General features: G+C 39.9%; 1 protein-coding gene across 9 annotated transcripts in view; it reads right to left on the reverse strand.

Annotated features, from left to right (window-relative positions):
- The window catches only part of mctp1b (multiple C2 domains, transmembrane 1b), a 38,284-nt gene extending 18,142 nt beyond the window's left edge, over positions 1-20,142 (reverse strand). For 2 of the 9 annotated variants that reach the window (XM_074618401.1, XM_074618400.1), the window contains exons 1-5: positions 19,407-20,142; positions 6,457-6,577; positions 6,239-6,381; positions 6,070-6,149; positions 2,723-2,846 (exon numbers count right to left, since the gene is read on the reverse strand). In XM_074618401.1, coding sequence (XP_074474502.1) covers positions 2,723-2,846; positions 6,070-6,149; positions 6,239-6,381; positions 6,457-6,577; positions 19,407-19,934 — 996 coding nt within the window. In that variant the 5' untranslated portion in view covers positions 19,935-20,142. Of the gene's footprint in view, positions 1-673; positions 713-2,722; positions 2,847-6,069; positions 6,150-6,238; positions 6,382-6,456; positions 6,581-6,658; positions 6,909-19,406 lie in introns of those variants that run through there. The other 7 variants (XM_074618408.1, XM_074618407.1, XM_074618399.1 and 4 more) reach the window with 6 other exon arrangements.
- Positions 20,143-20,681: the final 539 nt, after the last annotated feature.

Genomic DNA, 20,681 nt, shown 5'->3' on the forward strand with positions numbered 1-20,681 from the left:
CACACACACACACACACACACACACACAGAACTTTGTTTATCACGTCTGGAAAAAGAAAGACAGCATGCAGGACCCTGTTCTTCATATGTTTGATTCGAATGGTGATCTGCTGATATATATACTATCCTGTATATGCTATCCTGGATGGAAACAGTTTGAAGAACAGGTTCCTGGTTACAGCCAGTGAATGGAAAGGAGAGCATTTACAACACATGACATCATCACTGACTCCGTTTACATGCACCCTAATATTCAGAATATTTAACAGACATTGATTGTCTGTATTAATGACTCATTTTCTATATGCTTTGTTTGTATGCACACTATTGCAATAACGAATCATAAAAGCAGCTAGAAAAGGAGGGACATTGATGCTCTTTTCATTAGCCGTGTTAACCGCTTAGTAGGAGTGTTGTCTTCATCAGAACCAGGGCAGAAACAGGAATATTTTGTGCATGTAAACGTAGTATAATTTAAGGAGGTCGATACACAACATGTTTGACGTCTATTTGAACTCGCCATGAAAAAAACACGAGACGAAAACGTCCAATGAGGCCCTGATACCAACATGAGCAAACAGAACAGCGTGAAGGCGTCGGAACAGTTAATGGAAAGCTGTGACGACACACACAGATGATGATGATGATGATGATGATGCTGATGGTGATTTACCTTAGTGGATCGTTTCCAGGACCTCCTGAGCAGCATAGTCTGAATATACATTAAAATACATTATTGACACTGACTCCTGCAGGATGAGGCTGCAAAAAGCTGTCACATCAGGAGCACTGCAGCTTGTTTTTAAGCCACTAGGGGGCGCTACAGGACAGGTTTGTTTCTAACTACAAGCAGCTACAACAAGTGATGAAGACGAGGTGTACTGCAACTTCTGAAAATAGATCCTAATGTGCTGAATATTCATTATTATGGCCTCATTAGCTTCAGTGATGTATCTGAGATCTCCGTCTTCACTTTTCTCTTGTTGTTCTTCCTCTTCTTTCTATCTCACTGTCGTTCATCTCTTCCTCTCCGACTGGAGCTGGCAGCACAGACTAACACTCGGCCCGATGATTAATTCATATATTGAATAAAACATGGAGGTGACAGGCTGTGTTTAATGTCTTAGTGCTGAGGATACATTTGGAAACCATCTTCCAAGATCAAGGAAATATGTAACTGAGCAGAAAACTGTGATTACTGTTCAGATAAGAAATTAAACTGAAACTAAAATATGGAAGCAAAAAACAAATTTAACATAATGTTTAAATTTAAATACCAATGAAATTATATTACTCAGATATTTTACTTTTTTTTCTCGGAAATTTACATTTTTTTCTCTCAAATTTATGAATTTATAATCTCAGAGAATATCCAAGTTTCTTTCTCCTAAATTTCGGATTTTTTTCTCGCAAATTTATGACTTTATAATCTCTCCGAATATTCAATTTTTTTCAAAAAAAATGTATGATTTTATATTCTAAAAAAATATTAAACTTTTTTTTCTCATAAATTTCTGAGTTTTTTCTCGCAAATGTATAACTATAATCTCAGAGAATATTAAATTTTTTTTTCTCGTACGTTTCATATTTTTTTTCTCGCAAATTTATGACTTTATAATCTCAAAGCATATTCAACTTTTTGTGTTGTAAATTTCTGAGTTTTTTTTGCAAAATTATGACTTTATATTCACAGAGATTATTCAAGTTTTTTCTCTTAAATTTCCAATTTATTTTCTTGCAAAGTTATGACTTTATAATCTCCGAGAATATCCAAGTTTTTTGCTCGTAAATTTGTGAATATTACCCCCCCTCCCCTCCGCATCATAATCTTTTTTTTACCTGCATCGGCTCTAATACGTCGTCCTATTATTGTACAGACTCCGTCCATTAGACGGCTACAAGCTCATTTGTTCTCTACTGCGACTGATGAGGAAGAAGCTCGTCACTAGACTAGGAGGTAAAGAAGGAAAGGGTTCACTCAGGACGAAGCGTCTAATCACCACTTCACTCACTTTATTCACATACGGCCTCCACTGATACGCCCTAACCACGCTCTGCTGCAGGAAACACAAACACTCATTATTACTGAGTGAGAACTGAACTCAAATCCTCTTATTACACAACATGAGTGAGTGTGATGAAGACAAAGATTGTACTGAGCTGCTGAACTCTCTTAATTGTGATTCTGTAATCCAGCAGTGTTGATTAATTAGTAGATTAATGGATTAGTAAAGTGATTGTCAACCCTTTAAAACAAAGCAGTGTCACTGGTTTCATACCTCAACCAGCTGTGACCAGTTACACCAAACACTCTTTCTTTAATTGTTTTGTTTGAATTATTTTAAAGTAGAATGTTTCACAAGAAAAAGAGCAAAGATTACAGCGGTGTTTGATCAAATTAAAATCATTTTGTGCAGCAGATATGTGTTTTTTCTTTCTACCTTTCCATCAATTAAGGTTTAAATTGTTTACTGTATCAAGCAAAACTTCCAAATATTAGAGGATTTGCTGCATCTCTTACTGGGAACTTTATTTATCATTTTCATATTTTAAGGATTAAATGATTTAATGATTAATCACAAAAGGAGAAATTAATAAATTATCATTAGTTGCAGCCATAAAATCAGTAACTGCAATAATTTCTTTAATCTAATATAATAGTTGTATTTGCAGTAATAAAACAAGCCAGATGAAAGAGAGCTGTAACGATCAGTATACGTACGGTGGAGTCTCGTCGCTCCTCTAGGGGACTGTCTTTAGGTGTGAGGGTGACGGCCAGCTCCAGGGAGCCCAGGTCCTGATCCGGGTGCTGAGGGTCCTTCAGAACCAGAGTTACAGGTATGGTCCTGTAACACACAGGTAGGACAGCTGTGAATACTGCAGGTGCTGCTGAATGATCAACTCTGCTCACTTCCACCAAAGAGTCTATAAGCAAAGAGGCGAAACTCTGGTGCCTTTTGTGATAGCAGCGCTGCGGTAGCACTGACGCCATGTTGGACTCCAATGAGTCTGTGGCCATGGATGTATAAAGAGACGTCTGAAAAAAAGTCTGAAAAATGACTGTAAAATATCTGAAAAATGTCTGAAAAATGACCGAAGAATGTCCGAAAAAAAAGGCAGAAGAAAAGTCTGAAAAAAGTCCAAAAAAGGTGGAGGAAAGGCAGATGAAAAGTAAAAAAAAAGATCAGAAAAAAGGTCAGAAAAAGGTTTGAAAAAATGACTGTAAAATATTAAAAAAATGACTGAAAAATTTCCAAAAAAGGAGTGAAGAAAGGAAGAAGAAAAGTAAAAAAAAAAGGTCAGAAAAAAGGTCCTAAAAAGAATAAGAATGTCCAACAAAAAGAAGAAAAGTTAAAAAAATGCCCCAAAAATGACTGAAAAATGTCCTAAAAAGGTGGAAGATAGGCAGAAGAAAAGGTCAAAAAAGGTCATAAAAATGACTGTAAAATATTCGAAAAATGTCTGAAAAATGACCGAAGAATGTCCAAAATATGATTGAAAGATTTTCAGAAAGGCGGAAGAAGAAAGGCAGAAGAAAAGTCCGAAAAATATCAGAAAAACTCTGTGTTTACGTCTGTCCTCTCTGCACACATACATGTGCTGTGTCATGTTTTCAGCGTACTGTTGTTGCTCATGAATGGTAATATGAGACGGTAGAGCAGCCCGGGGGCCACATCGACCTCAAACCACCACGTAATTAAGACCAAAACCAACCGTCCCAATAACACTGAAGTATGTGAGCAATGTGTCCACGCTCTGCACCACCAACACACCACCAACACACCGCCAACACACCGCCAACACACCGCCAACACACCACCAACACACCGCCAACACACCGCCAACACACCACCAACACACCACCAACACACCGCCAACACACCGCCAACACACCGCCAACACAACGCCAACACACCGCCAACACACCGCCAACACACCGCCAACACACCGCCAACACACCGCAGCCTAAAAGATTTACTATGAATTATCAACACTGAGATCAACATGAGGAGTTGTTTCTGTGTAATGCATCATCAATAATATAAAGAGGAGGCTCTGTGATCAATGCGTTGGTGTTTCAGAGACAGCTGATAGAGCTGCATACACACTGACATGTTTCACCAACTCCATCTGCTGAAGAAGACCATGTGATGAAAGCTTTACTTTCCATGTGGTGAGACTGTTTAATCCGTCACTGACATCTGGCTCATATCGAGTGTCTGGTTTCATTTGACGACAAAAGATAGGAAGTTTATACATGCTGACATTTTTATTTATATAGCCTAAAATCACAATAGCTCTTCAGGAAGGAGGTTAAATAACGCTCCAAACTTACACGAAATGTTGGCGAGATACTGGTATCATATGAAAATGACCGAAAAATATCCAAAAACGGACAATTTTTTTTTTTTTTTTTTTTTTAAAGTCGGAAGAAAGGTAGAAGAAAAGTCCGAAAAATGTCTGAAAAAGGTCCTAAAAAGATCCCAAAAATGACTGTAAAATATCTGAGGAATGTCCGGAAAAAAAGGCAGAAGAAAAATCAGAAAAATGACTGAAAAATTTCCAAAAAAGGCAGAATAAAAGTCCAAAAAATGTCAAAAAAAGGTCCTAAAAATACCCGGAAAATGACTAAAATATCCAAAAAATTTCTCAAATATAACCGAAGAATGTCTGAAAAAAAGGCAGAAGAAAAGTCTAGTTCTAGTGTCATCAGTTTATTTCTCACGACCTGTAGAGCTAATAGTCGGTGGTGAAAGTAAGCCGAGATGGTCCGGTACTCCGTACCACTAATGGATTCAGTGCCGGTACGCAGCTGCTGTTAAGAGAGGACGGCCGATACCGATTAACCGATACCGATTAACCAATACCGGTACCTGGAAGGCTGGAATTCTGTACTTTACTCTCTCCGTCATATCAAAAAAATGTAATTTCACTTGTAAAAAAATAAGTCCTAACTTCTCAATTTCAACACTGTAATTTATTGAGAGCATTTTACCCACAAAATAAAACCTTCCCTCTGCCCTCCCAAACCTCCAGTCTGTCACCATCATGACAACGCCGTCTCGTCTCTCAGACCAAGCTCATAGATTTGGATCTCGTAAATAACCACACTTACGACAGCTTTGGTTTCTCCATGGCCCTGACTCACTGTGACTTACACAAGCTGCAGAAGTGGTAGTCTCACTCTCTCTTTCTCTCTCTCTATATATACTCTAAGTTACTCTCTCTCACCCAGAAGGGAGGCACCTTAGAACCAGAACCAGGACTGAGCGGGGCAGACTGTCAGACCCTGCTGCAGTTAAATGAGAGCTTTTCTAAAGGGACTCAGAGGGACCGCCGCCAAAATCAACACAAAATTAAAGTTCCACTCAGTAGCTTCAAGGAGCTTTAAGGAGCTTTAAGGAGCTTTAAGGAGCTTTAAGGAGACCTGTGTATGTTTCTCTGGGTCAACATGTTGAAATCAGCCACCTGACACCTAAAAGCCTACTGACGTTACGCTCCTTGAAAGCTACATCCTCAAATTTGTGGGCAGTTTAGATGTTGATATCTCCTCTTCACAATGCCTGAACAGATTTTAGTTGTGCTGCACACAAATCTACCTCTAAACACTCATTTCACAAGTTTCCATCAAGCGAGATACTGGTGTCATATGGAAATTACCGAAAAATATCCGAAAAATTACAGAAAAAAGGTGGAAGAAAGACAGAAAAAAAGTCAAAAAAAAAGTCTAAAAAAAGTCTGAAAAAAAGTCTGAAAAAAAAGTTTGAAAAAAGTCTGAAAAAAATTCCAAAAAAAAAATCTGAAAAATGTCTGAAAAACAAAAATTGTGAATAATGTCCAAAAAAAAGAAGTTTGAAAAATGTCAAACAAAAAGTCTGAAAAAAAATCTGAAAAATATCCGAAAAAAAAAGTCTGAAAAAAAGTCTGAAAAATGTCTGAAAAACAAAAAGTGTGAATAATGTCCAAAAAAAATAAGTTTGAAAATGTTTGTGATGTCCTGACGTGACAAAGTAATGCAACTGAAAAGAGTAGTTTAGTTTGTGATTGAATATGATGAGGCTGACTTACCTCTGCTGCTCCAGAGACTCCAGGTAAAGGTAAGCTGAACCCATGAAGTCGTCCTGAAGGCCGAAGTCGTAGTCAAACACCTGCAGAGGAGCAACAAACAAATCTCCGCTCACTCTCGTGCTCATTAATAATTAACATGGAAAAGCTTTGAGCATGAGAGTGTCTTTACCTTCACATACAAAGGGTCACTCAGACAGTCCACGATCAACGTCGTCTTCTCCTCCCACACCGGGTTCAGGTTCTTGTGGATGGTTTTGCTTCTGAACACCTCTTTACCAGCGAGCTTGAACTTCACGTACGGATCACTGCTGCCTAAAAACACAAGAAAAGTTCTCACAGATCCATAAACACAACAACAGAAAAAGAAAAAGAAGTTCAAGACGTTACCTCCTCTGTCCCTGACGGCCAGATTGTGTCCTCTCCTCAGCTCAATCTCCAGCTTGTACATCCCCGAGCTGGGGACGGCTCGCTCAGGCGTGACCCCCGACGAGCACGGAGCCGCCATACCCTGCCAGGACAAATTAATGCATTCATCACAAACTGCACAATCATCACCGCACGGAGCAAAACTCCTCCAAATAAAACTCACCGACATCTTTCAGAGAAATAAAAGCCGCTATAAGAGCCGTCGCCGGAGCGCAGCCTTCACTTCCTCGGTTGTATCTGCACACACCGCCAACATTGACTGAAGTGTCTGATACAGCCCGGTAACTCGTCCCTGGGGCGACCACTAACAGGAAATTACACGAGAGTAGCTTCCTCCCATCTGATCGGTGTTGTCGAGCTGCTGTGTGTTTTTTTTCCATTCTTGTATAAGCCTCACTTCCACTGCAGCAGCAGCGTCTCCTCCTCTGCTGTGGCAATGCAGGAACTGAACATACATAACAGACCTACAGTAGAGCCTTATGGCCCAACTCTGCTTCATCACCTGATGTGATGCAACGGACGCCGACGGTTTATATCGAAACTTTCCAAACATTCAGAGAGCGGTTTTATCATCTTGCAACAGGCTGAACTCTGGCAGCTCACGAGCATCATATAATTACATCAACTATACTGTACAGGGACGTATAGTGAAACTTCTCCATCATTTATTACTTCAACCATCAACACACACACAAAACATGGAAACATGGACATTACAAAGTCAATTGAACAACTACAAAGAGACGCAAAACGACCACAAAGAGACTTAAAATAACTGCAGAGACAACAAACTGAACCAAAAGACATTCAAAATGACCACAAAGAGACACAAAATGACTACAAAGAGGAGTAGAACGTCCACAAAGATACACAAAACGACAATAAAGAGACACAAAACGAGTAAAAAATAAATTCAAAATGACTACAAATATTTGTGAAAAAACTAAAAAGACACACAAAATGACAAAAAGATGACCACAAAGAGACAAAAAACGACCACAAAGAGATGCAAATTTACTACAAAGAGAAAAAAAACACTGCAAAGACACACAAAATAACTACAAAGATACAAAATGACTACAAAGAGACAACAAATAACTACAAAGACATTCAAATGAACCGCAAAGAGACACAAAACCACTATGAAGGGATGCAAAATCTCTATAAAGAGACACAAAAAGACACATAATGCAAAGAGATGCAAAACAACCACAAAGAGACACAGAACTACTACAAAGACATGCAAAACAACTACAAAGACACACAAACAACTACAAAGAGACACAGAACTACTACAAAGACACACAAAACAACTACAAAGAGACACAAAGAGACACAAAGTGACTACAAAGAGACACAAAGTGACTACAAAGAGATACAAAGTGACTACAAAGAGATACAAAGTGACTACAAAGAGACACAGAACTACTACAAAGACACGCAAAACAACTACAAAGACACACAAAAAACTACAAAGAGACACAAAGTGACTACAAAGAGACACAAAGTGACTACAAAGACACACAAAGTGACTACAAAGAGACACAAAGTGACTACAAAGAGACACAAAGTGACTACAAAGAGATACAAAGTGACTACAAAGAGACACAAAGTGACTACAAAAGAGACACAAAGTGACTACAAAATCACGTAAAACCTCCACAAAGAGACGCAAATGGCAGTAATTTGATTCGTTGTTGAAATGAAAATACTGGTTATTGCAGCTTTGTATTATTCTGTTGTGTTTGAAATATGAAAAAAATTTAAATTTTACATGTAAATGTAAAAAGGGCCGAACGGGTTATTTGTTCATCCTCGGGGCATTAATGCACGTCGCACTGCCGGCCACCTTTCCTCCTTTAAAAGCAACAACTAACCCACCGTCAACATGTACAAGGAGATAAAAAACCAACAGACGATGCTGCTCCTGAGATAGGATCTGAAACATGACACATCAATAATAACATGTTGAGTAAAAACACCAAACTCTGTAGCTGTCAGAGTCTCCCGATCTATCTACTGTATGTACTGTGTTGCAGGTTTCACATCCTCAACTGGTGTAATTATTGAAGTTTTATTCTATAAAATGTGATTGTACATGTGTCAGTGCTCCTCCAATGAGAAGCTGCTGTTAATCAAACATTAATGTCTCCATACATCACTCTTAAAGCTGCAGAAGGACTCTGCTGGGGATGCTGCATCCTGTCAACACACACCTATCCACTTACACAGATCAATACCTCTATAATGTGATAATACATGAGCACTTTACTGTATACGACCGTGTGGTATATGAGAAGAGACTACTTTCAAATACGTCTGGGTCAATGCACTGCAGAAGATATCCACCACAGGAGGTCATAAACTGTTGATTTTCACATTATTTCACCAGAAGAGTCTCCACCTTTACTACTTATTTTCTCCCATTACTGAGTTCTAAAGTGTATTTAAAGAAATCAAAGGATCCTGTGTTGATTAGGGATGCACAATGCACAAAGCGTCATATCAGCGTCTCCTGGCTGCCGGCTGGAACAACAGAAATCAGTTTCACACATTATGAAACAGACCCGTTTCCTGAAGGCTGAAAACGTTCGATGTGTGCCAAGTTTTCTGATCTGCAAGCTGCGGAAATTCCACTGGGTGGTAACTGCAAAAAAACAAGGTAGTAATAATACTAATAATACTAAGAAGAGAGGCTGTGAGTGTCTGTGTGGAGGTTGAATCAGTATGTAGTGTGATGATGTGATAAGTGGGGTAAGTCCAGTTCAGACGTGATGATGGTGTTGAATAAGGAGATGAAGTCAACCAGCTGGGCTGAGAGGACGAAGTGTTCCAGGTCAACTTTACACAACTGAAAACAATCACGTATTATATTATATATATATATATATATATATATATATATATATTTATATATATATTCAGCAGCCTGGTACGTTTTGAGGGGAAACAAGCACAGGACTTTGTGTCCCGTGTGACGCTAAAAGTCAACGGTCACTTGTTTTAATGATGATGTTTTTTACTAAACCTAACGCAGTCGTTTTGTTGCATTTTTTAAATTTGTTTTGTTTCAATTTACAACGTTAACCACTTCTTTAAAACCTTTAAAACGTTTAAAACCGTGACTGTAACCCCAGAAGATAACATACACAGGTTATAACCTAACCTACGGGCAATATAGAGTCAACAATGAACCTAACCTGCAGCCGCAAGCTCAGCGGCGAAACAACATCTGACACCTTTCAAAGACTACAAAGAGACACAAAACGACTACAGAGAGACACAAAACGACTACAAAGAGACACAAAATAACTAGAAAGCGACGCTAAACGACTACAAAGAGGACGATCGCAAAGAAACACAAAACAACTACAGAGATGCAAAACAACTACAAAAGAGATGCAAAACGACTAAAAAGAGACACAAAGGCGACGATCGCAAAGAGACACAAAACAGCTACAAAGAGACAAAAAAACAACTACAAAGAGACACAAACCACTACAAACAACAGAAATCAGTTTCACACATTATGAAACACCGACTCGTTTCCTGAAGGCTGAAAACGTTTGATGTGTGCCAAGTTTTCTGATCTAGGTTATAGCGTAACCTACGGGCAATTTAGAGTCAACAATGAACCTGACCTGCAGCCGCCAGCTCAGCGGCAAAGCAACTCTGACACCTTTCACGTTACACATGCGTTGTTTATATGAAAACACTGATTGAACACCACACGCCACCAAAGAAAACCCAACATACATAATATTTAGAGTATAAGCTCACATACAACATGAAATACTACAGTTAGAAGCACTGAAGCCCTCATCCATCGGTGCTATCACAATAACAAAGACCACAGAGACAACGCTTTCTTAACTGACTAATCCAACGTCTTTGTTTTGGTTTCATGGCCGGCAACAACAGCGAACAGACTCAGTTAGAGACCAGCTGGTGAACATAGCGGAGCATTTAGCAGCTAAATAGATTGGTGGAGACCAAAATGGCCAAAATTTTCCGCAAGTTTGGAGCTTGAGATTTAACTTCCTTGGTTGGTAGGTTTTCTAGTTTCATATGATACCGGTATTTTCACTCTAGCTTTAAGAATGAGCCCTCTACAACCTAAAAATCGCAAGTTGCGTTAAAGAAATTAGTGGCGTTAAAATGAATCTGCATAGACACGTTGTTATCTCAGCGCTAATCCTAAATATTTCCAATAACTCTAGAGCATTTTATTTTTTTAATTTATTGACAAAAGATCGATGTTATCATTTCCAAAATTTCACATGTTGTTATCTAACGAAATATTCTGCTACAATCCATATTTGTTGGCGTTTAGCCTTTCAAAAACAACATTTACCCTGCGGTCAAAAAACTGTTTGCTGAAGCACACGAAAGGAGTCACGCAGTTATATTCATTCTGAAGTTTATGTAATATAAAAAGACTAGTTAATTCAATCCAATGAAAACTGACCCCGCTACAACCTAAAAATGAACAAGTTGCGTTATTATCGCGTTAACTTTGACAGCTTTAGTAAAGACGTAGGCAAAATGAGGTTGCAGATATCTCTAAGGAATATGAAAGACAGCAGCAGCGCAGCTCCTGAGGTTGAGGATGATTTCACTGCTTCCTCACGGCACAGAAACAAAGAGTCTTAACTTTACGTGATGGGAGTAACCGGAGTTAACCGCCAGAGTTAACAAGCTGCTTAGAGGAGGATTAACTGAACTGTGTGGCAGTAAATCAGGAAGCAGAGCAGCAAACTGAGAATAGCAGCAGATCACACAATCCCATCAGCTACACACCTATTTTAGGATGGTGTGTTTGTGTTTACACACACACATCTGTGTGTGATCGCAGCCAAGGAGGATTTAGTCTTTTGTCTGTCAGGATTATTTCCAGTACCTATATATATACTGTATATACACCACTAATTTCTTTAACGCGTTAACACGATTTGGGATTTTTAGGTTGTAGTGGCTCAGTTTTAAAGCTAGAGTGAAGATACTGGTATCATATAAAACTATAAAACCTGATGAATCCATCGCTAGCATCCATGTCATACTAGCTTGTAAATAACGCTCCAAACTTGTGCAAAGTTTTGTTGAGGAAAAACTGACAGGGCTGAAAAAATCCGGAAAAATGTGGAAGAAAAGCAGAAGAAAAATATGAAAAATGTCTGAAAAAAAATCTGAAAAAAGGCGCAAGAAAGGCAGAAGAAAAGTGTGAAAACGGTCCAAAAAATGTCAGAAAAATTACAGAAAAATGTCTGAAAAAAGGTGGAAGAAAGAGAGAAGAAAAGTCAGAAAAATGACCGACAAAAAGACCGAAAAATTACCAAAAAAATTCCAAAAAGGCAGAAAGAAAGTCCAAAAAATTTAAAGAAAAAGGTCTGAAAAATGAAACTATATAACCTGATGAATCCATTGGTACCAACCATGACATCTCCCTTTAAGGTACATTTTGAACAGATAAAAAAATGTGTGATTAATTTGCGATTAAATATTTTAATCGATTGACAGCCCTAGTTATGAGTCAAGCTCAAAAACACTACATTTCCCATAATGCAACTCAATAGCACCTTACATTAGACCCTTCCTTCCTTGTAAAACCTTCGTGCTACATTTAGCACCATTTTTACCGGGTAATCAAGTGACGGCCTTGACATCAGCTTTATTTTCATTATCTATTAATGTGCCAAATATCTTCTCAATTAACTGATTAATGGTAGTGAAAAAATATTTTATTTACTTTCATATATGACAGAAAGAAAAGCAGCAAATGTTGCTTGAAAAGAAAAGAAATTTAAAAAATGATTTTCTTTTGATCGACTAATCAATTAATCAGCTAATCTTCTCAGCTCTACTTTATTTATGTATTTATTTATTTTCATGACCAGTAGCCGGATCTTTATGTGTCACATGTAAAGTGACAAACTAGCACCCACAACGACAGACGTGTGAAGATTAGAGACGGTGGCGAGGGCGGCTGGAAATAAAGTCGATAAAAGCGGTGAGGAGAGTTAAACATCCATCTTCTTCATGTCCTCCATAACACAACGGTCCGACCTCAAAGGGCCCATTAACATCAATACTGCTGCCGATACACACCTCCGTGATCAATACGGCACAGGAAGCTTCCAACGGGCTCACTCCAGCAGAGGAAAGCTCTCTCAGAGAAACACACTGATGTACTTTAACTTCACTTCACCATTTCATGATACTTTATACTTCTACTCCTCTACATCTCAGACGGAAATAATGTACTTTTTAACACTTTGTTTACATTTATACTACAGATATTGATCCAGAAACCCTCACAGGTACTGCATTTAGCATAAAACAATATGCTCACATCATAACATGGCAAACTGCAGCCCAACAGGCAACAACAGCTGTCAGTGTGTCAGTGTGCTGACTTGACTATGACTTGCCCCAAACTGCATGTGATGATCATAAAGTGGGCATGTCTGTAAAGGGGAGACTCGTGGGTACCCATAGAACCCATTTACATTCACTGATCTGGAGGTCAGAGGTCAAGGGACCCCTTTGAAAATGGACATGACGGGCGCCTGGGTTAGCTCAGTTGGTAGAGCGGGCGTCCATGTATTAAGGCTTGGTCCTGACCGCGGCGGCCCGGGTTCGAATCCGGCCTGTGGCCCTTTCCGCATCCACTCTCTCTCTCCCCCCTTTCACGACTCTATCCATTGTCCTGTCATAAAAATGGAAAATGCCCCCAAAAAAATAACTTAAAAAAAGAAAAAGAAAATGGACATGACATGTTTTTGCTCGCCAAAATTTAGTGTCAGTTTGGAGCGTTATTTAACCTCCTTCATGACCAGCTAGTCTGACCTGGTCGGTACCGATGGATTCTTTAGAGGGTTTTTTTTCAGACATTTTTCTGACTTTTCTTCTGTAATTTTTCAGTCATTTTTCGGACCTTTTTCGGACTTTTTGTCTGCCTTTTTTGGACATTATTCAGTAATTTTTCGGACATTTTTTGGTAATTTTTCCGACTTTTCTTCTGCCTTTTTTTCGGATATTCTTCTACCATCTTTCAGACATTTTTCGGACCTTTTTAGGACATTTTGTCTGACATTTTTTGGACTTTTCTTCCTCCTTTATATTTGACATTTTACATTCATTTTTCAGACTTTTCTTCTGCCTTTTTTTCGGACATTCTTTGGTAATTTTTCAGACTATTTCAGATATTTTACAGTCATTTTTAGGACCTTTTTTCTGACATTTTTTTTTACTTTTCTTCTGCCTTTCTTCTGCCTTTTTTCAGACATTTTTATGTATTTTTTCAGATATTTGTTGGACATTTTTCAGACAAAAGCATCAAAGTACCAAAAGTAAAAGTACTCATGCACAATGCCTCATTTCAGAACTATATATATATATATAATAATTTAATATTGAATGACTTTATACGCTGCTATATTGAGTATCTTTATCGTCTCTTAATCTATAATAATACATCATATTTTATTTGAAGTTATCTTTATGCAAACTACTCTTGATGCTTTGTGTACTTTCAGTACAAAGCTCAACAAAAATCGTTCATATTAAGAGCCAATAAGTGATGTTGTGGACATCAGTTAGACGTAACCAAATAAATATCACAAGAAACACATCTTCAGACCACCGTCGTCCAGACGGCGATCAAATATAGCGCCGTGATGCTCACCGACAGCAGCCGACCACATGTGGAGGCGAGCGAGAAGGGTTCATCCCAGGAGGCACAGCGAAGTAACCCTCGGATCACTAGACGGGACTCTGCCACCGGGGCCTCGCTTATTAAGAGATCCAGGGTCGAGGAGGACGAAGGTGGTGGGGGGGGGACGATACAGACCAGGTGAGGTGGTGAGACGGACGAAGAACTGAGGATACTTCAAAGGTAAGTCCAGATTGGCAGAACTAGACGCAGCGAGTCTGTGGTGCAGTCGGTGTTACAGCTGAATGAATGAATGAAGGAGCGAGAGGTGAGGATGAGGAGGAGGGAGGAAGAGGAGGAACCGTGCTGGTTGGCTCCACTATAATCCTTCTACAGTGGAGTAATCCTGACTGACAGGACAGAAGTCTACTGAGGTCACAGACACCTCTAAGGTCAGTCTAGTGTCCTAAATACAGACCTTAAAGTCTGAATCCTCCTTTATATTTATTTATACTATTTACTATAATCATACAATTCTAAGGACTTTTACTTTGGAAATCTCTAAATGAATCCAGTAAAATGTTTGATTTTCATCATGTATGTAGTCAGAGATGTCCTGAAGTCAAATATATCAGTCATTGTCAGGAATTATTTATTATCCAGCATCCCAAAAATCAAAGACTAAAGACGTTTCCCTCACAGATTAGTGGGATCTTCTTTTTAATTTATAATGTTTTATACTTCTGGTGAATATAATCCATCAATCTGATTTCCATAGATGTATTTTGTAAATACAGTTCCCTTTGTTAACACCTTATTTTGAAAAGCGGACGTAGTCCCACGTGTCTACTTCCTCTAACTTCTCCAAGGTGGTCTCTAGCTCTCCCGTCAGCTCCGTTCTCTTTATCCATCCATGGTCAGCTCCATCGGGGCCGTTTCAATGCAGAGAACAGACATGTCAGTATCTGGGTGCTCTACAGTCGTAGCGTCAGCACATTTGACCACGGAGACGAGAGCGACGGCCGGCTCCACCGCCACGTTACGATAACGTTTCCTGCATACCTTTTCGGAAATATTTCAGACATTCTTCAGACTTTTATTCAGACAGATATCGGCCATATTTCGGCTTTTTTCTGACTTTTTTTTCAGCCTGATTTTCAGACACATTTTGGCCTTCTTTTTTTTTAAATGAGCGTGACAGAGTTAGCATGCAGCTTTAGCTCTGCTCTGTCTAGCTCTGCTTTTCCTGTCAATGTGTGAAACCCAAAGTGTTTCCCTCCTTTACTGGATGTGTAGTGTTTACCACGCTGGATTTAACATGTGAGGGTGCAGGTCGTATCCACGACGACCCTCCAACGGTTTATACTTTCTGAGGTTTGTTTTGGTTGACGGATACGGAACGGATACGACGTCACGTTACTCAGACTACAACATTAAAAGCGGTAACTTCCTTCTACCTCCACACAGACTCAAATGAAGCAAATATATCGATTCTGTCATTAAAACATCTATTTAGAAATTTAAAAAAAACACATCACGATACATCGGTGGATCGATTTGTTTTTTCCCACATTTATTAATTACTATTTTGACCAAATATGTACACAAGTCTAATATACGTACAGTCCTATAGGAGTCTATTTATTTGCAAAGAAGTGATGTAAAAGCAGCTTTTTGGAGTGGAACAGTGAGTGACATGATGATTCATTACAAAAGCATTCTTTGAAATTTTACATGCACATAAACATCCCCAAAAAACGCCACCACCAGTATGCAAAACTCACATGCAATGAGTGAACAAACACCCTGAACCAATACTGCTGAGATCCTTTGACATGGATGAATATTACATGAGCTGATAGACACACAAAGAAACAACAACTGGAACAAATAGTTCTTACATTTGCTATCATTAAACTTGATATGTTTTTTCCCTTAGTCAGCCGCTCTGCACAGTGGAAACTCATTAAGTGACGGCATCCCCGTCAATAAACGGCATACAACAAATCACAGCCTGCTCAATAACCTGTCCAACGTGTGAAGTAATGACTTCTACAGCTCCTATTCTCTGGTGCTGTGTCTGTTTGACATCACTCACTGGGACGCTGGTGTGCGCCTGTGTGACTCACAAAGCAGACTTCATAACACCTGACATGTGACCCCTGCAGGGAAACAACAACGGCTCCAGGCAAAGAAAGATATTTCATCTCTTGTCTCGTACTACCAACCCTCCAAAACATAACAGAGTATTTGTACTCCAAACAAGGGCTCTGCAGGATGCATCTCCATTTGTTTCAGAAGACAGATTCTAGTGTCCGCTATCCTCCCACACTGACAGTAATGATGACTGGCAAAAAATGAATCTCTATCTCACATCTCCCCTGACGTGATGGCCATTTCCTCGGCTCCTGCAGCCTCCTCCCTTACTACATCGCTCTACAGTAAATCACTTTCATGAAGGAGCTAATCATTTACACCGGCTGGATCTCACTCTCAACTCATCAAACACCGCCGTTTGGTCAGAGCATCTCGGCATCGGAGACCGACGGCTGCCATGCGCTCCTGACGTTCCCGGTGTGGCCGAGGGCTAAGCCATGTTGAGATCAGTTGAGGAAATACCAAGCACAGCCCACGAAACGGAGCACATTTTCTCATTTTACAGCTAAACAAGATGATTCTGAGAACATCTGAGGAGAGAAATAGGCATTAACGTAAAAGAATATTGATTCATATTTGATCAGCGCTGCCTAGTTTGACAGTTTGATCGGAGTTTGTGAGTGATTGACAGCTGTCGCCGTTGACTGAACAGCCAATAGGAACGCTCTCTCTCAATGAAATGACCTGTGATTGGTCAAAGCTATATGTTCTAAAGCCTGAAAACAGAGCCATGAGGAGGAGCAGAAGTCTAGTTTTTTCTCGGAACACTTGAATTACAATATGCTGAAAGGTTATTCTGGGATTTTTTGCCCAATGATGCCAAAAATATTCTGCCTACTGCAGCTTTAATCCAAACGCAAACCAAAAAAACTTAGAAATGACAATTTGTTTTTGTTACAGCTCAACGATTTCTTCTTGAACAACAGTTTATCCGTCCGTAAAATACTTCTGTGCAGCGTTTCTGCTGGTGGGAAGTCCCTGCACTAGATGTTGTTGTTGTTGAACTTTACTCCCTGGAAAACCACAAAAAGTGGTTTTATTGTTAAGTCTGAGTCTGTTCAAAACACCAGAGCACAGATTGTACCTTTTGCTGTAAAAGGAAAAGCACCAATAGAACTGAAAATTATGGTTCTGGTCACGTGAGCCATCGTCCACAACACACTTGATCTTATTTTAAAAAATAGAATAGTTTTGGGGGTATGTTTGTGAAGTAAACGTACCCTGAAAGCATAAAAGTATTTACATATGTATATTTATTTTAAAATGGACTGCAGCCATAACTAAAGTCAGTACAGCTGTGTTCCTGGAGCTGACGCATCATCCACAATTAGTTTAACTGTTTCCAGCTGCAGACAGCTCCACTGTTTCCTCTGCTCACTGTGAGGCAACACAACAACAACTCTTTTTAGTTATTCTTACTATACAAAGGTGCATCTGATCTTATCCTCCATGTGTGCATAACCAAGACAGTTTGTGTTAGCTGGTTTACTTTAGTGAGTTGTTGGTTTAGTGAGTTTATTTAGTGTCTGCAGGGCATCAACACACCCAGCAGTTAGGCTCATCTTATTATACACATATATATATATATATAGTATATACCCATCCTCTGCATGCATCCTGCAAACTGGGTTTGTTTTCCTGCCGAGATGTGCAGGACCTCCCCGGTCTCATGTGAGTGTCAGCCCTGCAGGGTTTCCCCCAGCGATCCGTCTGTAGCCTGTTTATGCCGTAGATATGGATTTGGATTGCAGATTTCACAGGATGAGTCACAGCTCTTCTTTATTAATAAACTCTCTCGGTTGCAGACTCTGGGGTACCGACTGTTTCCTGGTTCCAGATTCTCACTCGTGAGGTTTTTCTGCATTTTATATCAGTGCAAACAAGCAACATAGATGCTTCACTTTGAGCTTTATGAAACCGTGATGAGCATTTTTACTATTTCTCTGGAATGAATCACCTGATTCGACTGTTATCAGGCCATTAAATAGGCGTTATCAGTCGCTATTAGCACTATAGATGTGGGTCAGTAGGGGCCTACTGTACCTACTGTTGTATAAGAGAAAGTGAAACTGAAAAGCAACACGTTGTAAAACTGAATAAAACGTCACATTTTGAGCACAAATAAAAAGACTTCTTTAGGTTTAGGCAATAAAACTACAACTTCTTTAGGTTTACGCATTAAAACTACAACTTCTTTAGGTTTACGCATTAAAACTACAACTTCTTTAGGTTTAGGCAATAAAACTACAACTTCTTTAGGTTTAGGCAATAAAACTACAACTTCTTTAGGTTTAGACAATAAAACTACAACTTCTTTAGGTTTAGGCAATAAAACTATAACTTCTTTAGGTTTAGACAACAAAACTACAACTTCTTTAGGTTTAGGCAATAAAACTATAACTTCTTTAGGTTTAGGCAATAAAATTACAACTTATTTTTTATTTACGCAACAAAACTACAACTTCTTTAGGTTAAGGCAAAAAATAAAAAAAACACTTATCTAAGGGTTAAGGGTTAACCCTGAATCCTGAAAAACACTTGAGTTTAGATTTGGGAAAAACATCATGTTTTGGGTTAAAATAACTACAAACACAAAGACAACTACACATTGTGAGTTTCACACTGTTTATAGTACAGCGCCAGACTTCTGTCGCTAGGGGTCGCTGTTGTCTTCTTTTAAACCTTCTTTTGGTGATCTACCATGTGAATAGATGATAAAAACCTACTCGGCGGTGCAGTAGGCCCCTATTGACCCACATCTATGGGGCTTACAGCGACGCCTATTTAATAGCCTGACAATCAGCTGGATTAATTGAGAAGATAATCAGAGCAGATTTATTGATAGTAAAACAGTTACTAGCTGCAACCCATAGTCCTCATGTGGCATCACATTACAATGTTGATACATTTGACTTTTAATTAAATGTGCATTTAATTCCCACGTCATAAATCTATCTATATTCTTAGTTTGTTTTGTGTCTATACTTTGCACTCTGCAGCACCACCATCCATTAACCTGCGATCACATGTCAGTTAAGACTGTTATATTAAAAGGCCAAACCACCACCTCTACCTCCAGCACACGTGACAGGTAGTAACTCACCTGCTGCTCATCTCTGCTCTCCAGCTGTCTTTCCGCTGCTGCGGCAGCTGTTGCCGCTTCGCCTCCTCCTCCACCGCTGCTGCCGCTGCTGCGTCGCGGCGGCTCTGCCAGCCTCTCCAGGCACGCAGACCCGAGAGAGGAGCTCTTGTGGTGGGACTGCACCAGGTGAGCCACGGTGGGCTTCTTTGGGCTGGAGGATTTGAGCTTCTCCCGGTGGCCGCTCCCGGTGGCCCCTTTGCCGCAGAGCTTCGCCGCCTCCGCCGCGTCCTCCGCCGCGTCCTCTGCCGCCTCCGCTTCCTGAGAGGAGAAGAGGAGGTCCGGCTGAGAGGACGAGATGACTCGGTCCAGGACGACGTTCTCCTTCCGTTTCATCTTCTTGAACATCCACATGCCTCTCTCCTTCCTGTCCTCCGGCTCTCTGGAGCTCAGCTTCGGGCTCAGTTTGCTGGTTTTGGTTTGAAACTGTCTCCGCGTCGAGTTCGCTTGTTGAGACGCGCCGCTCTCTTCGCCTCCGCCGCTCCGCTCCATCCTGCCGCTGCTCGGCCGCTCGGAGCTCAAACAGGCGGTCACTCCGATGGACAGACGGACTTTACACTGAGACACTGGACATGTTGTCCTGCTGGTAGTCTGGGTCGTCCAGCCCCCTTTTTACCCGGGAACATGTCGACCAGCAGGCGGCAGCAGAGCGGCAGCAGAGCGGCAGAGCACCGCCTCTCCTCCTGCAGACCTGCAGACCACCACCCTTTAATTATATATATCAATATCATGTTCGCATCTCATTCTGCTGCCCCCTAGTGGCACACAAATAATAACTAACACAACTTTGACCGTTTAAAAAAAAAAAAAAAAATCGTTCTACCTCCTCCCCCGCGACCCGATCCCGGATAAGCGGTTGAAGATGGATGGATGGATACCTCCTCCCCTCATCAACATAATTAGTATACTTTACTATATATACTGTATATACAGCGGGTAAAATAAGTATTGAACACGTCACCATTTTTCTCAGTAAATATATTTCCAAAGGTGCTACTGACATGAAATTTTCACCAGATGTTGGTACCAACCCAAGTAATCTATACATACAAAGAAACCAAAACTAATAAGTTCAGAAACTAAGTTATGTGTAATAATGATAATGATATTGCCCTTGTCAGTGCAAATTAATATCAGCTGGTCCAGTCCCAGCTGATGGCCTATAAAAAGGTGTCTCATTACCAAGGTGTCACACAAGAAACATCTCATGATGGGTAAAAGCAAAGAGCTCTCTCAAGA

Source organism: Sebastes fasciatus, chromosome 19 (assembly GCF_043250625.1).
Source record: "Sebastes fasciatus isolate fSebFas1 chromosome 19, fSebFas1.pri, whole genome shotgun sequence".
In the NCBI taxonomy this organism is placed as follows: Eukaryota; Metazoa; Chordata; class Actinopteri; order Perciformes; family Sebastidae; genus Sebastes; species Sebastes fasciatus.